This window comes from Adiantum capillus-veneris, chromosome 26 (assembly GCF_014529385.1).
Source record: "Adiantum capillus-veneris isolate H3 chromosome 26, ASM1452938v2, whole genome shotgun sequence".
NCBI classification, from domain to species: Eukaryota; Viridiplantae; Streptophyta; class Polypodiopsida; order Polypodiales; family Pteridaceae; genus Adiantum; species Adiantum capillus-veneris.
This window is the reverse complement of record NC_140956.1, coordinates 121,749,218-121,769,197: the sequence shown is the minus strand read 5'-3', so window position 1 is coordinate 121,769,197 and position 19,980 is coordinate 121,749,218. Positions and strand designations below refer to the sequence as shown.

The 19,980-nt window shown below is 46.3% G+C and overlaps 2 protein-coding genes and 1 pseudogene across 4 annotated transcripts in view; all 3 read right to left on the bottom strand.

Moving 5' to 3' along the window:
* The window catches only part of LOC147424104 (uncharacterized), a 230,814-nt gene that overhangs the window by 117,348 nt on the left and 93,486 nt on the right, over positions 1-19,980 (bottom strand). For 2 of the 3 annotated variants that reach the window (XM_086501351.1, XM_086501352.1), the window contains exons 11-13: positions 19,545-19,739; positions 19,073-19,306; positions 18,840-18,971 (exon numbers count right to left, since the gene is read on the bottom strand). In XM_086501351.1, coding sequence (XP_086357477.1) covers positions 18,840-18,971; positions 19,073-19,306; positions 19,545-19,739 — 561 coding nt within the window. Of the gene's footprint in view, positions 1-18,031; positions 18,408-18,537; positions 18,656-18,839; positions 18,972-19,072; positions 19,307-19,544; positions 19,740-19,980 lie in introns of those variants that run through there. The other variant, XM_086501353.1, reaches the window with a different exon arrangement.
* On the bottom strand, positions 815-2,583 carry LOC147424106 (uncharacterized). The gene is made up of 2 exons (XM_086502364.1): positions 1,288-2,583; positions 815-1,189 (listed from the first exon to the last, which is right to left on the bottom strand). The coding sequence occupies exons 1-2, from the start codon at positions 2,374-2,376 to the stop codon at positions 815-817; spliced, it is 1,464 nt and encodes a 487-aa protein (XP_086358490.1). The 5' UTR covers positions 2,377-2,583.
* On the bottom strand, positions 12,161-16,919 carry LOC147424105 (uncharacterized; annotated as a pseudogene).

The following is a 19,980-nucleotide window of genomic DNA, read 5'->3' as shown; positions in this document are numbered from 1 at the left end:
GGAGGTTGTCCCCATTAACCTTGCAGGGCAGACACTTTGGCTCGAGTACCCGAGGGGGCTCGAGGAGGTGCTTGAAAAATCCATCGTTGTGGCTGGCCCTAGTGACATTCCAGTGCCACTACCATTGACGGATGAGACTATCCCAGAGGTAGAAATCAACCGCTTCTCCTCAGTGGTAGTGGATGGGGAGGAGTATGTGTTTATGCATGACTTAGAGAAAGCATTTGGTCTGCGCATGGATGAATACTTGAGCGTGCTATGTACCAGTGCCAAATTTCCCTTAGACAGTGCGCCAGATGCCCTTGACAGCAAGCTCTTGCCACTTGGGGACTCTGTTACTGACACTATTGCACTTGTTTGTGCAGAAGTCCTAGCAGCAGAGCACTTTCATGTGGATGAAGAAGAATTCCAGGCCACGCAAGCCAAGGTTGTGGCCGCTAGGATGCCTACTCCACTGCGTAACCCCCCCTCTGATGATCCAAAGCTCGTAGATGCGGTGCAAGGGAGCATTGACTTGGGTGGAAAGGGCAAGAGTAGAACTATCGACGATCTACTGTTGGTGGTCGGATTATGGAGGAGGAGGTGGAGGATGCTGATAGTAAGGTGGGTAAGGAGATGGAGGCTAAGTGTATGGTGAGGGGTAGTGGCCATGAGGAGGGTACATCGGGTATGGAGTAGCCACCCCATGAGCAGCAGGCTACGTCATGTGAGACGGTTGACTGTGAGTAGGTGGAGCTGGTGGAAACCCAGGAAAAGACTGCGCAGGCTACGAGGGTGGAACAGGTTGTGGGAATCCCGGGAAGCCGTAGAAGTGCTAAGGAAAGGATGGAGACTGGGAGGGGGAGGCCATAGAGGGACCCTGAAAGTGTGATGAGACCGATCCTGTTGGTTTAAACTCCATTTTGGTAGGATTTGCTTTCTCTGCTGTTTGAGAATCCCCTGAATGTGCTTTGGCAACGTCCGTCTGTGTCGATACCTGTGTTGCCATAGCAGGAACTTGCTGAGAAACCAGGATTGTAGTTGTAGCTGTAGCTGGAACTGCCTGTGAAATGGCTACAGCTTGATATTTTGCGCAAGAAGGAAATATTGTATGTACCACCGGAGAGAGGTCCTGAACTGCTGCGGTCATATCATTTGCCTCTTTTAACTGTTTTTGCTGAGTGTGGACAATATGTTTGAGGTCCACTACCTGTTGAGTTAAGATTCTTATGCGATCTTTAGCTGTAGCAATAAAATTGCCCCTATCCATCGCTCGTTGAAGATGTGTTTGCACTTCCCTTGTCATACCGTCATAGCAAGCGCGATGCATACCGTTGGTACCTTGCAATGAGAGGGCTGCATTGATAATCGCGAAATGGCTCTTCTCTCTGCCTCTAAAAGTCTGTCGGCCTGAGGCGCAAAAGTATCATACATGTCATGCTTGTCAGATACAGGCGCCCCAGAGCTAGATGCCCCTGCAGTATCCTTCGGTGCCCCAGCAGTAAGAGTAGTACGTGGTGCTGGTGACACAACTGGAGTTTGTGTTTTAGTGACTGCAACACTACTCACAAGAGGTGGTGTGAAAGTGGAGGTGGCCACAGAAGTAGACATACGCACTGCTGGTGTTGTAGTATGGACGTCCGAGATTTTGACCTGTGATTCTGAGAAAGGTAGTGTTGCCAGCTGCTCAAATGAATCTTTTTGCACCTTTGCCCTCTTGCGCAAGATGCCTTTACCTTTGGTCATTTTGGAACGTTCTTGCTCTTTTGGATCATCTTGCAGGGTGAGAACTGCTTTTGCATCTGTCTTTTGCTGCATAATCTGTACTACCCAATACATAATAGGCGCTGCATAGCAATTGAACCTTTCCGCTTTGCCTTTACGCTGAGTCCGAAAACGCTTTGCCCTGTCCTGTAGCGCTTTAAACAACAAATTGTGAAATGGGTATGGCAAGCAGTGATAGAGACAAAAAAGAGCATCGCATATTGCTGGAGAACCTGAAGAAGATGGAACCCCTGTTCTTTCAGGTGCTCGCAGTAAAAAATAATACTGTAACACTGAATATAGTTGCTGACTCCTGTGATAGTCTGGATGCGAGTCTAGCAAAAGTTCCTGACAAGCATTCGCAGTTTCTTCTGGTGAGAGATTCGAGAAGGTTTTTGTTGCGGGCAGAGGTGCCAGCACAGTGAATATTCCCATAGCCTGTTCTATATCCTCCGCTGTAAGTGCAGTATCATTCAGCTTTGGAAAAGTTAGCAAGAGGGAACATAGCTTGGCAGTAGAGATATTGGCAGACAAATCGGTCTGAGCCAAATTTTGAAGACCCAAGTGTATCAGTTGCTGCTGAGAGAACACATCCTTGAGTACTGGATTCGGAGCCTGTAAATGGTATATCATTATTAGAGGTACCTTGGAGAGGGCACCAAACGGGCGAGGCACCTGGAGAGTGGTGACCCTATCAGCAGTGACTGACTGGGGCGACTCTTCCTCTGAAGATTCCTCTGAAAGCTGCTCTGAACTATGAGTGTAATCTGACTTATTGTCAGAGCTATCCTCAGAGGTCGAGGACTCTTCCTCAGATTGGAGATGCTTTTCTTTATTGCGAGTTCTAACCATCTTTATCAAGTGTGCCTGAGAATCTATACTGATTGATGAGTCCCACTGTAGTCGGAGAAAAAGGGCAAGACCCACTTCAGTACTGGATGACAGACTGAACAAAGTACCAAGGCTATAAAGGCTCTCTCCTTTTGGGATTGGCTTTTTGCATGCTTTTTGCAGGTAAAATATGCCCTTGGTGAGAAGTGAGAAACCGCCCAAATTGCGTTTCGCAGATCCGCGGCGCTTGCCTTTTTTTTTTTTTTTTTGAAAAGGCGAAGGGCGAGGGGCGAGGGCGAGGGGCGAGGGGAGGAAGGGCTAAGTCTAGGACTAGGGCTAGAGGCTAGGGGTGAGGTCGAGAGGGTGAAGAGAAGGGCTAGGGCTAGGGACGAGGGGATGGTCAAGGCGAGAGGGTGAGGGGGTCTAGGGTGAGAGGCGAGGGGCTAGGGGCGAGGGAGTGGTTGAGGACGAGGGGCTAGGGGGCGAGGGCGAGGGCGAGGGGCTAGGGGCGAGGGCCAGGGCGAGAGGGTGAGGGTCTAGGGGCGAGGTGCCACGGCGAGAGGGTGAGGGTCTAGGGGCGAGGGTGAGGGCTAGGGGCCAGGGAATAGGGGTTGATGGCGAGGACTAGGGGGCGAGGGTCTAGGGGCGAGGGATAAGGAGGCGAGGGCGAGGGGCTAGGGGCGGGAGAAGAGGGGCAAGGGGGCGAGGGCGAGAGGGTGCGGGTCTAGGGTCGAGGGGCTAGGGCGAGGAATAGGGGTTGAGGGGCTAGGGGCGAGCAAATAGGGGTTGAGGGGCTAGGGGCGAGCAAATAGGGGGTGAGGACGAGGGGCTAGGGATAAGTTAGGTTAAGGGCAGGCGAAGGCTAGGGCGAGGGCGAGGGCGGGAGTAAGGTCGAGGCTAGGGCCTAGGGCCTAGGGCGGGGAAAGCGGGCTGGGGGTTGAGAGGATAGACAAAGTCGAGGGTATAAAAATAAAGAGGGAGTTTTAACACGTAGGAACTATCCCAGAGATCTTTAAGATTTAGCGACAACCAATACACAGACTTGATTAATAGAAAGCATGGATAATTTCGAGGTACTGAGAAAGAATGAGCAGTGGATAGAACGCGAAGTACTTTCATAAATACCCCACTCAATGATACAAAGGCATTTATCCATATCAAAGAACTGTGATTCACTTGAGAGGCAAAAGATGAGAAAAGGTACCGAGTCGAGATTGAGGACTGAGGGGATTTGGTTATGCCCAAGACCGACAGGGATTGAAGACAGAGAGAGTGAAGGATAGATTTGATCCAAGTCCAGAATCAAACCTATGAGCTTAACAGAGTCTGCAGAAGGAGAGCTGTCTAAGGAGAGGGTCTAAGAGATAAGATAAAACGGAACAGCAAGATGCCGAAGATAGTGATTCCGAGGATAGTGATTCTGAGGCTATTGAAAGGTTCAGAGTCAGCGAAGCTCAACACTTGATTGTTGCGCGGTTAGACACTTGAGCGGCTTCTTAAGCATGATAGCATTTGATCCGAGATCCATTGACTAAAGGCAGAGAAACTCCTTCGAGAGTGGTTAATTGTACAGCGCCGTGAGGTAGAATCTCCATCACCTTATATGGTCCTTGCCATGCTGAGACCAACTTCTTTGCTTTTTTCAAAAACTTGGCCTGATAAAGTAGCACCAGTGCTCCTTGTGTTATTTGTGGCTTCCTGAGATGGCGATCATGCCAGGCTTTACGACGAAGCTGCTCTGCTTCTAGAGCCAGTGAAGCCAAACCTCGGCTTTCCTCCAAAAGGAAAAGACGAGAGACTGATGCCGACCCCAAATTTCCATTGGCACGAAGACTCCCCACTCGCGGGGATCCTGAGTTGAATTCAAAAGGTGCTATCGCTTCCAACCTGAAAGCCAATTGAAATGGGGTGTGATTGGTTGTGGCTTTGAAAGAAGTTCGATAAGCCCAAAGTGTACCGTGGATAGCTTGAGCCAAAGTCGAGGGATGAAGATGACATGCTTTCCGCAGGAGTGCTATCAGAACCTTATTAGTGCTCTTTGCCTGCCCGTTTGCTCTAGGGTAATAGGAACAAGATTTTCTGTGAAAAATCTTGTAGTTGGCCAGCAAGGTAGAAATTGTTTCATTCACAAAGTGACTACCCCTATCACTGGTGATTTCCAAGGGACATCCAAACCTGCACAAAATATTTTCGTAGAGAAAAATGGCTACCGTAGTGCCAGTGCAGTCCGTTGTTGCAAGTACCTCTGCCCACTTTGTTGCGTAGTCGGTAGCCACCAAGAGATACTTCCGATTGCCTGGTTGGGTAGAGGGAGTAATTGGGCCTACAAAATCTATGCCCCATCTCTCAAAGGGTTGCCATGCCATAGAGACCTGCAGAGGACGGTTTGACTGTTTGCTTGGTTTAGGGCCACAGCGCTGACATACATCACATACCTTTACATAGGCAATTGCATATCGGAAAATATAGGGCCACCATAAGCCACACTGGAGAATCTTTTGTGCAGTAATATGGCCAGGGTAATGGCCACCAGTGGGACCACTATGGGCATCCTCTAAAATATACTCGACTTCATGAGGGGAGACACACCGCCGCAGAACACCATCCTGCCTTGATTTGTATAGCTGGCCCCCAATTAGAGTGAAAGGCCTAGACTTCAGCAACAGGCGTCTCTTCTGCAGGGGAGAAGCATTCTCTGGGTAGAGGCCACTAGAAAGCATATGCAAAACATCGCCGTACCATTCCGGTGTGGTATCCACCTTAAAGAGACTGCTATCAGGAAAGTCGTCAGCAACCCCTGTTGCTTCTTCACCAGTGTGAACGCGAGAAAGGTGGTCGGCAAGGACATGATGTTTGCCGGGCCTGAGTACCACTTCGAAATCAAACTCTTGAAATAAGAGTAGCCATCGCCATACTCTACCTGCAACCTGTGGCTTGTTGAGCAGATATCGCAAGGCATGGTGATCAGTAATAATTGTGAAGCGGATCCCTAATAAGTAGTGCCGAAATTTTTGCAGAGCATACACAATAGCTAAAACTTCCCTTTCTGTGGTGCTATAGTTGCACTCTGCCTTGGTAAGTAGGCGACTTGCATAGTAAACAGGGCGATCCAGGTTATACTCCTTACTAGGTTGAGTCAGCACCACACCCACAGCAAGTTGACTGGCATCTGTATGCACATGAAAGGTGAGAGACCAATCAGGAGCTACTAAGATAGGCGCTTCAGTGAGTCGTTTTTTAAGGTATGCAAAAGCTTCAGCCTCTACCTTTGACCATTGAAAGGGAACAGCAGCACTGGTTAGGCGAGTCAGGGGTTGAGCCACCTGTGCATACATGCGTATAAACCTGCGATGATACCCTGTTTGGCCTACAAAGCTCTGTACCCCTTTTGGGTTGATGGGAGGTGGTAACTTTAAGATTGCCACAATCTTCTTTGGGTCAGGCGCTAAACCTTTAGCAGACACCACATGGCCTAGAAGTGTGCCTTCAATAACCAAAAAATGACATTTGTTAGGATTTAGCTTTAGACGTGCCTCTCTGCACCTGAGGAAGACAGCAGAGAGCTGAGCGAGGTGTTCCTCTAGGTTTTCCACCTGGGTTGAACATTGAGCACTTGAGAAGGTCAAAAAATCGTCCATGAAGATGAGAAGATGATCCGTAAGCAGAGGACAAAAGATGAGATATACCGCCCTATTGAAAGAAGGTGGGGCATTTTTCAACCCAAAAGACATTCGAGTGTATATAAAAATACCCCAGGGAGTCACAAATGCCGTTTTCAGCTGATCACCTGGATGGATGCCCAACTGATTGTATCCACTAAACCCATCCATGAAACTGTACAATACATGCCCTGCTACATCTTCGAGCACACGCTTAGTGAAAGGTGTTGGGAAACCATCTGGGATAGTTACCTTATTTAAAGCACGGTAATCGACGCACACACGGATTTTGTTGGATTGCTTCTTAGGCGCTATCACCATGGGTGATAACCACTCAAAGTGCTCCACAGGTACTATGATCCCTGCCTCTTGCATTTTTTCTAACTCTGCCTTGACCACCTCAACATACTTCGGGTTGAGCTTGTAAGCTCGGCCTCTTACAAGCTTAGCCCCTTCAACCAGAGGTATAGTGTGGACGCCCAATTCTGGTGGAATCCCTTCTAAATCCTTGTAGGACCCAGCAAAAACATCTTTAAAAGAGTGGATGAAAGAGACTACCTGATTGAGTAATGCGGGATGCTCCCATAACCAAGCTGCTAACAGTACGTGCTGAGGTTTGTCAGGATCTCCCAGGTTGACTTCTCTGACCGGGTCTGGGGGTGTAGCTGGAGAGGGTGCTTCTGAAGATGAGAGGTGACCTGCCTCTTGGAGCTTCAAGACATCATGTGCAGGTGTTTGATCGATTGGAAACTCTGCATACTCTTCTTGTAACCATCCCTGTGGGAGCTCCTCGAAGGGTAAATCTTCAGATGCAGACAACATGACAAAGTGCTTTTGAAGGGGGTCCGACTTGGGAGATGCTCCAGGAAGGGGGAAATCTTTGGTGAGTGCATGCAGAGGAGATTTTTTCCCCCTTCGGTGATGTGTTATAGGTTCCCCAAGACCGAGGGCTTCCATCGACGGGTCATTCGACGCATGAGAATTTATGGCTGACACACTTACTTCTTCGACTGTTGTACTGACTGTTGTAGGACTTTGGACATCAGTGTCCTCCTGAGGATTTTGAAGAGAGAGTGTTACTGGCGGCACAGGTAAGTTTTGAGTAGAGACCATGTAGCATGGCATCGAAGTGGTAGCTTCCAACCACTTAGCAGGTCCTCGTCAGACCCGTCAGGTGGGATGGGCTGCTCAGGGTCGGGGTTGGACTGCACTGTCAATGAGCTGTGCTGAGCCAGTGGATCCATCCCTCCTTCAAGCCGGATTGGTTGCATTTGGGAGCCGGGAGTGTGTATCCACATGGCGTCGTTTCCCCAATCATGAAGTGCCTTAGTATGCCGCAAACATGGTCTACCAATCAGCAAGGGAAATCCTCCCTCCACCTGAGGAAGACTGACCACCACAAAATCCAAGCTAAATGTGAAGTCTTGTACCTTCAAAGGCACCTTCTCTACTATGCCCACAGGATAGACTGTCCTCTGGTCTGCCAATGTAACAGTGAACGGAGCCGGGCGAGTAGGCTGCAGACCTAAGGCTGACATGGTAAATTCAGGCATCAGATTGATTCCAGACCCACCATCCACTATGACGCCTGAGAATGACTGCCCTAGAATAGATACAGTAAGACGTGGACATTTATAGTCGGTGAGGGGAGCAGCTGGATATGAAATCATGTAGGACTCCAGGGGCTACACAGGTAGGTGCCCGCCACTAGGCCCTATACCAGGGTACAAAGATTGAATTATTGAGAGGGTGTCACTTCTAAGAGTTGCATCTAGCCGAAGCATCTCATAAAGAGATACTTGCTGAAAGGTGTTCTTCAAGATTGCTTCCGCAGTGGGCCTAGCTTCTACAACCTGGGCCTCCTCGGAAACTTTGACCTGTTGCAAGTCAGCTACTGCTGCCAGGAAGGCTCCATCAATGTCCGAAAGCATAGAGATTGGCCTATTCTTTGCACCATTTACGGGTGTGACATTTTGAACAGGTTGCTGAAGTGTTGGACCTGATGGTCCAGTTGGCAAACTTAAACCCAGGGCTGCTCTTTGTGCTCGAGTGAGCACCCCAGTAGGCTCTGCTGCTTGTTGTGGCTGAATTGTATGTGTAGCAGGTGCTGGCTGAAGGGTGGTGTTCACTGTGATTATATTCATTTTCGGGAATGTAAACTCTTGTTGATTTTGATTTGGGCCTGAAGATGAGCATGCCCTTTGTTTGGGACAATCTTTACTGTAGTGGTCCTTAGACTCCGGACAATGTCTGCAAGGAGGAGACCCTTCAGGTAAAAGACACTTACTTTGGTAATGCCCATATTCACCGCATCTGTAGCATAGGATTGGCCGATTTGACGAGCGAAATGGGGGACGAGGTGGTCGCTGATTTTGTTGTTGCATGGTGCTCGAGGCTGAGGTGTAGAAGCTTTGGGGAACTGAGGGAGTACTGGCATGATAAAAACTGTGGGGTGCAAAGTTGTTGTGCATACCTTGCTGCATAGGGGGTGTTGTCAGCAGAGGAGGCAACGGGTTTTGATGGCCGTAGGGTGAGACCATGTTGGATGCAGGTGCTAACCCTTGTTGGAGAGAAGGACCTAGATTTTGTTGTATTTGCCGCAATCCCTTGATATAGTAACAATCCTTATCTTCGTGCCCAGATTTTTCGCAGAAGTGGCAATAAGCCCGAAGGGGACAATCCTGTGGAGGATGTCCAGGAGAGCGACAAGAGCTGCACCATACCATAGCTTTGGTCTCCTGCTGAGACCGAAGCTCTTCTAGTTCTCTTTTGATTTGATCGAAAGCCTCCGGGTGTGATGGTTTCTCTTGTCTCGGAGAGATTGATTTCTCTTCTTGGAGGGCTCGTTGTAGTTTGAGGAGGCTTCGAGTTCCGTGCGCATGGAAGTCAAAGGATCAGCAGGACATCCTTCGGAGAACACAGAGGGAGTATCTATGTGAGGAGAGTTGTTGAACAGCTTCCTAGCCCCCTCTATTCTAGTAGCAGCTGCGATGAATTCCTCCAGAGTGGCGTCAGGTCGGAGGCTCTCCCGGAGTTTTTGCTGAGAGGTTTTTGGAAGCGCATTCTCCACCCACTTCTTAACCATGAATTCACCGGGTTGCTAGGGGAGCTTGGCAACCAAAGACTTGGTTTTGGTCATAAGCTCCGCAAAAGTCTCCTCTGGCTGGAGCACCATGTTGGCCAACTCATCCAACACTTTCTCTTGGTAGTCGCCCGGCCTGAAAGCTGCACAGAACTGTTGTCTTAAGTCTGCCCAAGTTGCAAAATGATTCTCTGCAAACTGGCTGTACCATTTGTCTGCTAAGCCGTCCAAGGTGGAAGGAAAGAGTACCAGATAAGCATCTTCCATGTTAAGACCACGTCCTCTACAGAGAGATACGAACCTCCGTGCATGGTCGTCCGCATCTTTCGAGGAGAGTCCTTTGAAGGTGGGGAACTTGATGTTTACCCTGGCCAACACACTAGCCAACGCCTCCATGGCCCCTTGTTGTAGCAGAATAGGAGAGAGCTTTACTAGAGAAGGTGATCTGGAAGATGTGGAACCTGATGAAGGAATGGGGAATGAAGGAATGGGAGATGAAGGAATGGGGGATGGCGTATGTGGAGGTAAGGTTGATGAGGTTAATGGACTTCTATTAGATACCACCGGGCGTCATCTGTTATAGTGCTTCAGAGGACTCAGTAGTGCGCTTTGACGCTCAACTGACCGCCTTGTATGTGTCATGCAGTGAACAGTGAAGAGCACAGGTCTAACACAGAACAGGTGAGGATATGACTAGACCACCTGATCCTGGCCAGTGACTAGACCACCTAGCAGGACGAGGAGGGTTGGACCAGGGTGAGGACTAGACCACGATCCAAGACCAAGACCAGGGGCGAGGACTAGGACGAGGACCAAGACCTGGACCAGGGCGAGAGAGGAACAAACTAGACTTACAAACTATCTACACAGTGTACGCAAGTGTGCAGAGCCAGGTAACAACCGATTAGCTTCACGATTTTATCCCCACAAGAGTGAGACTTCCTTTGAGGTCCCACCATGATTGCCAAAATGAGAGCACCTGTAGCGCGGATAATGTGTCGTGCTCTCTACAGTGGGTGGTCCTCAGTGCAATGTGCGTGAAAATCTCACTCAAACAGACTAAATCTCCCTCAAACAGGTGAACAGAAAGGAAACAATAGACGTCAACAGAGCTCTTAAAGACACAACAGCAGACCAGAACATATGACTCGACTATCTGAAAGATTGATACAGACTCTGGCATGGTAGCACACTCAGCTCCAGCCCAGGACTCTCAGGTACAATGGGGGTGTCGAGGCTCAGATGTGCCGGGATGGTGCAGACGTGCTCTGTGTAAAGACCCACTCTAGACGAATACTACGTACAAAGATAATGCCACTGGCCCAAAACGACTACTCATATGTACCATCATCAAGAGCCACCAACGGCTCATAAAGAACATCATCTAAGTCTATCCCCACTGGGTGGCGGTGGTGACCTGGCCACGATGTCCACTAGACCACCCTGCCACGTGTCTCTGCCCAAGTGTGAACCGACCAGACCAAAGACGAAAGACCAACTAACCAAAGCCCCAACTGTAAACTACTGTCATATGAAAGTGAAAGTGACACTGTAGCAGGCTACACCCAAGGCCATCTTATGACGTGGTCGTTGAAAGCTCTGAGCAAGATTTTGTGTTTGTGCACCATTGCTCAAACTGCCCATCTTGTGTTCCGAATGCGTAGATCCCTTGTATGCACAGCATTTGGCAATGGCTTCCGGGGTAAAGTGCTTGCCCAAATAGGGATACATACTTCCGTTGGCTCAACCCACCCTAAGGCGTTAGTGCAGTCCCTTTTGACTGGGGGGTTGCCTTACACGCAAGAGAGGTGCCAAGAAATGGTCAAGAAAATTATGAGCTCCTCAAATGTATGATGTAAAATCAACTTTTTAGAAGTAATAAAATATACTTTGAACAACTTCTCTATCTTGTACAGTCTTTTCAATGTGACTCCTTAATCTTGTAAGTTGCTAAAATTGGTCATGTGTTTCAATAAGTTGTGTCTTATTTGCTTACAGTAACAACACACTAGAAGTGGGATGCACCTGATATCTGCTTTCAACTTACATTAATTCTGAGGACAGTACAAAAAACATCTGAGTGAAAAGAAGTGTAATTTGTACTATCATGTTGCATTAAGATTTGCTTTCACTTGATCTAACCTTTTTTGGGTACCATAAGGGGCAAACAATGTTAGAAAGTGCAAAAAAAAGGGTGGCCACAAGGGTGCGCAGGTGAGCCATCCAACAGTTGCAAAAAAAAGGGTGGCCACAAGGGCGCGCAGGTGAGCCATCCAAAACTGTTGGATGGCTCACCTGCGCACCCTTGTGGCCACCCTTTTTTTTGCACTTTCTAGCATTGTCTGCCCCCCAAGAACCTGGAAAAGGTGATATGAACATGAGATTAAACTTTCTAAGCACATTATGCCTTCCTTCAACTCAACTTTCTAGTTCCCTGCACCAAAAGACCAAATCACATTGTATAAGCTGCAAAAACAACTCGTTTCACTATATATCAACAGATTTGGTCACCATAGGGGCAAACAATGCTAAAAAATGCAAAAAAAAGGGTGGCCACAAGGGCGCGTAGATGAGCCATCCAAAACTATTGGATGGCTCACCTGCACGCCCTTGTGGCCTCCCTTTTTTTTGCACTTTCCAGCATTGTTTGCCCCTTAGGTGACAAAATTTGTTGATATTTGAATTAAATTTACCTTTCCATGGCCAGAAACACTGAACTTAAAAGAGATGGATAGTCCGAAAAGCCAAATGACAGTAGACAAAGACAGTATACAACTCATAATATTTTGTCATTGCAAAACCAGTGAGAAGGGTGCTCAATACAAAAAAGGACGTATAGCTTTGGCTAATGCTCAAAGTCCCGTCGTAATCGACGTGCAAGCTACATATCTTTTGGCTGTATTGTCACTCTCTTTGCATGTATGGCGCATAGGTTGGTATCTTTTAAAACCGATATGATGTGGGCCTCTGCAGCTTCTTGGATAGCCTCCAGCGCTACTACTTGCATCCTATACTGATTTCCATAGCCTTGAAGCACCTCCTTCACCGTACGAACAAAGGGGGCGCGTCGAATTAAAAGTTCCGTAGTCTTCTGGTAGTGCCAAATTTCAGCAAATACCCTTGCTATTTTCCGACGCCGCTGAGGTTGTCTTGGGGGCACTTGCACATTTGCTGGTTGGCGGCGTTTAGGGTTCTTGAAAAACTTAGACTTGCGCCTGTTTACATGCTTTGGGGCTGAATCTGCAGCCTCTTCAGAGTCATCTTCTTCCCTTGGCTCCCGATCTTGTGCTGTGGGGAGAGCTCCTTGGCCACGAGGCAATGTCTTCCCCCAAACGGGCAACCGGTGTGTGTGCGGTATAGCAGCTCGCTACCATGGTGTCTCTGCCTTTGATTCGCTATCTGTATGGACCACCCGAGCTCTAGATGGTCCTGCTCGCGAAGTGTGGCGTGGCGGATCCTCCCTATCAGACTTTGGTGTTTGTTGGGCCTGCTCTTCTCGCCAACGCTGGGCGCATTGCTTCACTCTACGTTGAGGCGTTTGTTGTTGAGCAGGTGAAGTCTCTACTGCCCTCGATGTCTCCTGGGCCCGACTACCATGCCCACTGCTAGAAAAGTGCCTGGAACGACCAGGTGTTCGTAGCCGTTTTCTTGTGCCTTTGAGCCATGCCAGCTTCTCACATCCTTGGAGGGTGTTTCTGTTGGCAGACGGATGCTCTTTTTTGCGGTTTGGTTGGTGCGCACCATTGGGTATGGTAAGAGCTCAACTCTGTTTTGAAAATGAGTGATTTATGAGAGCATGCAATATTTAAAAGGACCCATTTTAAAAGGGCCCTGTTTACACTAGTTTTGGGAAAAAACTATTATTTTTTAAATGGATGCACCAAACTTTTTTAAGAAAATATGTCAAGATTTGGACCCTGCATTCACGTGTAGTCACTCATGTAGAATCCACTTAGACCTTTGTCGCACTCTGCAATGGCGCCATGCAGCATGCTTGCCGGGGCCTTGTGGCATTTGCCACTTGTTGCTGTGCTCTTGACGACTCCATTTCCGCACTTCCCTAGCAATCTTGGATTGTTGCGATGCTTCATTGTGAGCTTACGAGCAAATGTTGTGCGAAAAAACAAGTTGAACATCTTCTCCGAATAATTGGATTGCACCATTCTACCACCATGTCGAGTATTTTTGAAGTACACCCCCCTTGCTCGATAATGGGACTTCGCCATGCCTTGAGTGCTAAAAATCTTAAGCGATCCATATTTGTGCATAAAAAATGCACCACCCGCAAACAAAATATGTTGTTCACATGAGTAAACAATGCACATTATTTAATGAAAACAATCCCTTGTAATAAGTTCACCACGTACATGGCTTACCATGTAATGCGGGATGTTATTTTCACCCCAAGAAAGGGTGAAGACCTTGGTAAAATCCGTCAAAGCTTCTTGAAATGTTTGGAGTTGTTCTTCTGTTGTGATGTTAAGGCACATAAGCTTGACCATTTTATTAAAATGTGCCCAAACTTCCTTGTGCTTGTTTGGAAGCTCACCATTTGAATCATTGTCAGTAGTAGCTTTGCATAACTCCTTCCAAAGTTCCCAAAGGTTACCTGCCTGCTGGTTGGAGTTGTTTTGAGCATCATATCGATCTGGCTTTCCTTGGGTTACTTTCTTCAAAAAGTCTCGCTTTTTGTCGACTCATTGACACTTGTTGCACAATTTCATGGGCCTCCCCTATGTTCTTTGCAGCAACGATAGACACATTTCCACCGTGACAGCGAATGGAATTCAAGAGTACCTCCACCCTTTCGATCGCTTCCTAAGATTTTTTCAATGGCTTTCTTGTGAAAGCATAGTCAATGTGAAGCTTCAATACCCTATCAAAAATACGCATGAATGCGTGTAATGTACAAAAATGTACATTCGATAGAGGAAATGGAAAGATTGGATTCCAAGCCTGGTCCTTTTGTGCACGGTCTAGAGCATTGAGCATGGAACATTTTAAAATAGATGCTTTCCATTCTCTGCCTTCATCTCCGACATCACGACAGCTAGCCCTTGTTCTCCATCCCCTTGCCATGGAAGCATTGAAACGCCTTTGCAGAGCTCTTGTGTGATTCTTGTCCGCTAGGTTTGTACCCTCGAGTGCAAAATGGACAAGGCATGAGAGAAGAAGCCCCTTGTTTGCAGCCAAGTAAACACTTTACGGTCTTCAAGTCCCCACTTAAGTGGCACTCCAAATCATAGCTACCAAAACCCAACTTCTCACCTGTAATTTGGGAGTGTATTACTTCTGTGATCCATGGAGTTCTCTCAAAAATCCATGAAAGTACTCCATTGGTCTCTTTGGGTACCTCAAAAGCACCCAACCACTAAATGTCTTTCTCTGATTGCACACCAAAAGACGGGGTGGGAGATGGCTCGACTGAATCCCTTTGCTTGGTTTGCAAAAGTGCCTCATTCATTAGAGTGACACGTAGTCTCTCTAACCTTTCGCCTTTCACTATTTGACACTTATCAACTTTTAGCACAAAAGCGACCTTTGTGCCAAGCACTGCAAACGAAATAGTGGCAAGATCTTATACTTCAAAGTCTATGATAAGAACACAGCCAAAAGAAAGAAGTTTAGTGTGTCACCTTCTTCAGGTAACTCACAAAATCTAAGCATAGCTTGTTGAAGCCTTCTAAGGTCCACATAAATATTATTCCACATTGTGGAAGGGAAGCCCTTCTCCGTAGGTCTTATGGAGTGTTTCTTACCTTTTCCCCTTGCCTTTGTTGTACACGAAACATAAAGCGAAGTTGACATTGTGTTCTCAATGTATAGGTATGCCCCAATGCGGGAAAACACATCTTCGTTTGTGGCCTTCTTTCCAAGGTTGACCTTGTGCGGAACGGGAAATAGGTTTTCCACAATGCCACGCTCTATGATGGCATCCTTTAGGAGTCGAGAAATAGCCTGATAGGCTTTGGTGTTGATTCCTGCCTCGTCACAAGTTTGTTGCACGTCATCTTCACTAACCACATTTCTCAATTTGCGCATAAGGTCCTTGGTGACTGCATCCTTAATGTGCTTACCTCGAGGTGATCATAAGATAGAAATCACATCATGGGTATTGAGACAACTAGTGAGAAGGTTGACTCGATCATCTTGGCTTGTTCCACCGGATGCCTCTTGGATGAAGTTTCTAGCAACCAATAAAATAAATGTTAGAAAATAGCGTGTAAAGTAAGAATGTATCATTCAAGTAAAGACCAAATCACCTTGTGGTTGGCACTCGTCGTTTGCGTGCTCCACCCGAATGTGCAAGGGTTTCAATGGATGAATACGTGCGTTTGCGTCCCCTTGCACCAAGAGATGTTTGTTTCAAATATGTGATAGTGTTGGCAAGCTTCATAATGTGGGAATCCTTTTCCTGCATTTGTTGTTGAAGAGTTTCAACCACCCTCTCCGAAGAGGCAATACTATCTTGTAATGTCGCCGTCTTGAGCTGTAGAGCTTGACATTCGTACATCCACATATGCAAAGAAGTACCTGCACCCATACACAACCGCTTGCAATAGCGTAATAAGCTTACTTCTCCCCTCCCAAGATATTGAAGAAATGTCGAAAGGCTATTAAAGGATGGATAGAAGCGGCTTATAGAATCGTAAGGGTACAAATGGCCGTCCACCCAAATGTCAACATTCGTCTCAACAGCGGCGCAACGTTCTTGTGATGACCTTTGATCACCCTCACATGCGGCCTTTGGTGCAAACGCCGTAGGCAAGCGAATACGCACGCTTTTAGTGTGCGGAGTACGTGGTGGTGGAAGCAAACGATTTGTGATGTCCGTAAGCACCATGGTAGCTGTTTCCGCATGAGGAAGCAAAGGATGAAAAGATAGAGAGGAAGGGAGAGGGAGAGGAAGGAAGATGGGAGGAGAGATGGGGGGAGGGGGGGGAGGGAGAGATTGGGGAGGAGGAGGAAGGTAGGGGCAGGGAGGGAGAGGAGAGGGAGAGAGGAGGGAGGAGGAAGAGAGAACAAAGTGTTTTTTACTTTTTGGGGGAAAAGATTACGAAAAAATGGACTTTCAAAGCTTGTAGGCAAAAAAAAGGGTCAAAAAATGATTTTTGAATATATATATATTGGGAGGGAGTTTTAAGTAAAAAATAAGTAAAAATAAGCTTTTGAAAAAAAGTCAAATTTTGGCTCTTAGTGACCCACGTTTTTGCTGATGTGACAACACTCCTATACTTCATTTTGAAAAAGCTAGAGAGAGAAAGTAACCTCTTGGGTCTACATCCTACATTTGTCTTAAAAAAAAGGCTAGAAAAGCCTACTCAAAACTACCTTCTTCAATACCCTTGTCCCCTTAACCCTACACACAACATTAGTCTTTAAAACTAAAAATTAGGATTCCTTACAAGGCCCATGTAAAGTCCATATTTCTCCTAATGGAGTCATTACTCACAGGTAGTCACAGATTGCTTTTCGGCGTCTGGTATGACGGAAGAAGATGACGCTTCTAGCTCGGCTAGAGCAAGATTTATATCAGTTGTTTTTGAGCCAGGATTCAGGCGAGGCATGGTGACTCTTCCCTGAGCACTCCCCTCACCGGTCATCACTTCTACGGAGGTAGGGGGTTAGTATGCATCATCTCCCGGTACAAGAGTTGGACACGAAGATGGCTTTCTATGAAGAGCATCTCCTCCAACTAATAGAGAATGGATATGTGATCAGACCGGTCTATATGGACACTCATTTATCCTATGGGATACGATGTGCTATTGGTCAGATGCTCACATCATCGCATCAACTAGAGATTGAGACTGGAAGATTTAGGAGAGTACCAACAGAAGTCAGGATATTGCCAGGTGTCATATAGAGCCAGAGACAGAGTGGCATCACATTTGTCATTGTCCGGTAGACTATGAGATACGAGGCCGCTTTCACTGTCTATTCAAAGAGGGCTTTGGACCGTTGGCTAGAGTCATGAGATATCAGGATCAAAGATGCCTTGGGTTGTTTTTGCTAGAGCTGCGCAATCACAGGGAGAGTCTCTTGAGAAGACCAGGTAGTGGGAGACATTCACAGAGGGAGATCACTGACTTCTTTAGAGCAGGGAGTCGGCAACCGGATGAGCATGCTTCACAACAAACTTCAGAGCGCACTTCTACCAGAGGTATATTAGTATACAGAGCCACTGAGCTCAGGAGAGCTAGACACCCATGTCTACGGAGGCGACCACGACATCGACGGAGGCTCCACCAAAGAATCAGGACTATTCTAGCACATCATGGGAGACGGCCAATACGACTATTTACAGAGGCGGACATTGACAAAGCTCTTCAGTGACCGATGCAATACTTTCTCGGACAACGCTCGATGCCGGGCATCCTTTGGCATGGTTGATGATGAGATGATGATTTTCAGTTTGACTTTTTAGTCTTTTAGTCTTTTAGTTTTAGCCTTTCACTTAACTTCATTTTATTTTTGTACCACACATTGGATTAGATCCACAAGGATTGTATCAGTTTGGTCTCATAGGTCATTTTGGCCTTTTGAAGATGTTTAATATAGCATTTCATTTCTCTCCTCTAAACCACTCAAAATTAAGCTGTCCTACCATTGAGCATCCATCCTTCCCCTTATCCATAGCTTGGTCTCCCCGATGTGATGAAGGGGAGAATGCTAGCACAGGTCTCTGTCCCTAGGTGAGAACCCATTGTAGACTTGCATGTCACCAAAGATGTAAGATCTTAGGTCAAAACCAAGAGAAGAATCTGGGTTAACCAGTTAGAAATGTCTGCTTGGGAGAAAGTCAAATATAATCGTTTAGCAGCAGCAGTGGAAAAGGCTATAAAGCAAGATAGAGGAGCTTTCCATGTGACAATAGGAGAAAGCACAATTATTAAAAAAACTGTGGTTAACTAGGGGAAGTAAAGATGCCTGTATTTTTGAAAATGCATCCAGTCTACCATGCATGGGTGATTGCTCGCCCTTGCCGAGACATTTATTGAGAGCGCTAGGTGAGGTTTTGTCCTTTAAAGAAGAAGGTTCATAGACGCTTTCACTGCTCTTTGTTTTGATTGTACAATAACCTTCAGAGCCTGCACCAGGTTCCAGCAAATCCACTGTCGAGAACTTTCTTTCTTACTTTTCAAGCTTTCAAAAAACGAATATCTAAAACTATTTTGACTGCAAGAAGAGAAAAAAACTAGCCTTCTTATAAGACCTGACCTCTTGCTTGGGCTAAACCTAAAATATTATCTTCAAGATGTTTTATTATTGCTTCCTTCTCTTTAAGATTTTCCTCGAGCAGTGCGACTCTTTTTTGAGAAAGATGAAATGCCTGCACCTGACTCATCAATACAAAGGTCGTCACTTCAAACATTCAAAAATAATGAGAAACTTTGGATGAAATATTATTAACAAAGCTATAAAAGCACGATGACAAGATTTTATGGACTGTCCCAAATTGTAGCTGAGATTTGTATTTAATTACTCAGCATTAAATCACAAGTCCAGGTTAGCTCCTGCACCATTGAGTTTGGCATTCTGTCAATTTTTGAAGGAGTTATTACTGTCGTCTCAGGCCTCTTCACACGTTTTGTGCTAGCTTTCTCAGCCTGCTCTTTCAATTTCTTTGTGTAAAAGGAGCGAATATCATTGATCTACAGCTTGCAGAAAATTACTATTAGTAATTCCTTAAGATATATTTTGAAACATTTAAGCTCGATAAATAAATCGTTTTATGACGGCATTACCATGATACCTGTGCTTCTAGCTCCTTCACCCTCCTCATGCTCGTTCTTTCACTATCATGGGAGGCCACACGCTTCTTTTCAAGCTGTTGTTTAAGATCCCTTATCTTCGATTCAGACTCTCTTTTCATTCTTTCCATTCGTTTTCGCAAATTCTGAAATTTGTTTTCCTCTTTTGCACCTATCTTGACCTGCACATTCTGTGTAAAATTCTCTTTCTCTTCGTCATCTTCAAGACTTCGCACCTGTCAAAGTGTTTTAACAGATGACCACAAAAAATTAGGTATATGTGATTCCTTTGTCAATCTAATTCTCTAGTAGATAGGTGTAAAATAGTGAGTGTTTGCGGCGAGCAACAAATTTATCTGTGATGCATGCATGCCTTGAGCACTTAAGCATGTGCAAAGTTAAAAAACATGCACATCTTCCTGCTTGAAACTGTTTTCTCTCCCATTGTTGTCAAAAAGAGAACAAAAACATCACCTCAAGACATTCAGTGTCCCCTATTGTCTCTTTGGGTTCAGGATTTCCTGACAAAAAGCAATCAATGTCGTTACTTGAAACCAGCATACACTGGCAAGAAGCATCAGTGGTGTCTTTTGCATGCATAATTTGCATCTCATTAATTTTCTCCAAGTCTGCAACCTTGCTTTCCAAAACCTTTTTCACCTCTTTCATCTGAAAAAAGCACCATAATATTAATGATGATACAAGTGGGCTTCTGGAGGACTGCATGTGCAGTTAACAAAGTTGTTGTTCATCAAGGTGCATACATACAATTGGAGACTTCAGCCCTAAAATTTGAGAGCATCCTCTTTAGATATACCAGATGAAATCTTTAGTAAAGTTTGAGTAGGATCATGAGTAGTGCTAGCAATTCAGGCCCCCTAGTCATGCTTAGCAAATTTCTACGGATTTT

Excerpts from the sequence above, each read along its gene's own strand:
- LOC147424106 (XM_086502364.1), bottom strand. The coding sequence starts at position 2,376 with ATGATATACCATTTACAGGCTCCGAATCCAGTACTCAAGGATGTGTTC. Across the intron at positions 1,190-1,287 it reads GCATCGCGCTTGCTATGACG|GTAGTGGACCTCAAACATAT; the intron begins GTATGACAAGGG and ends TTAACTCAACAG.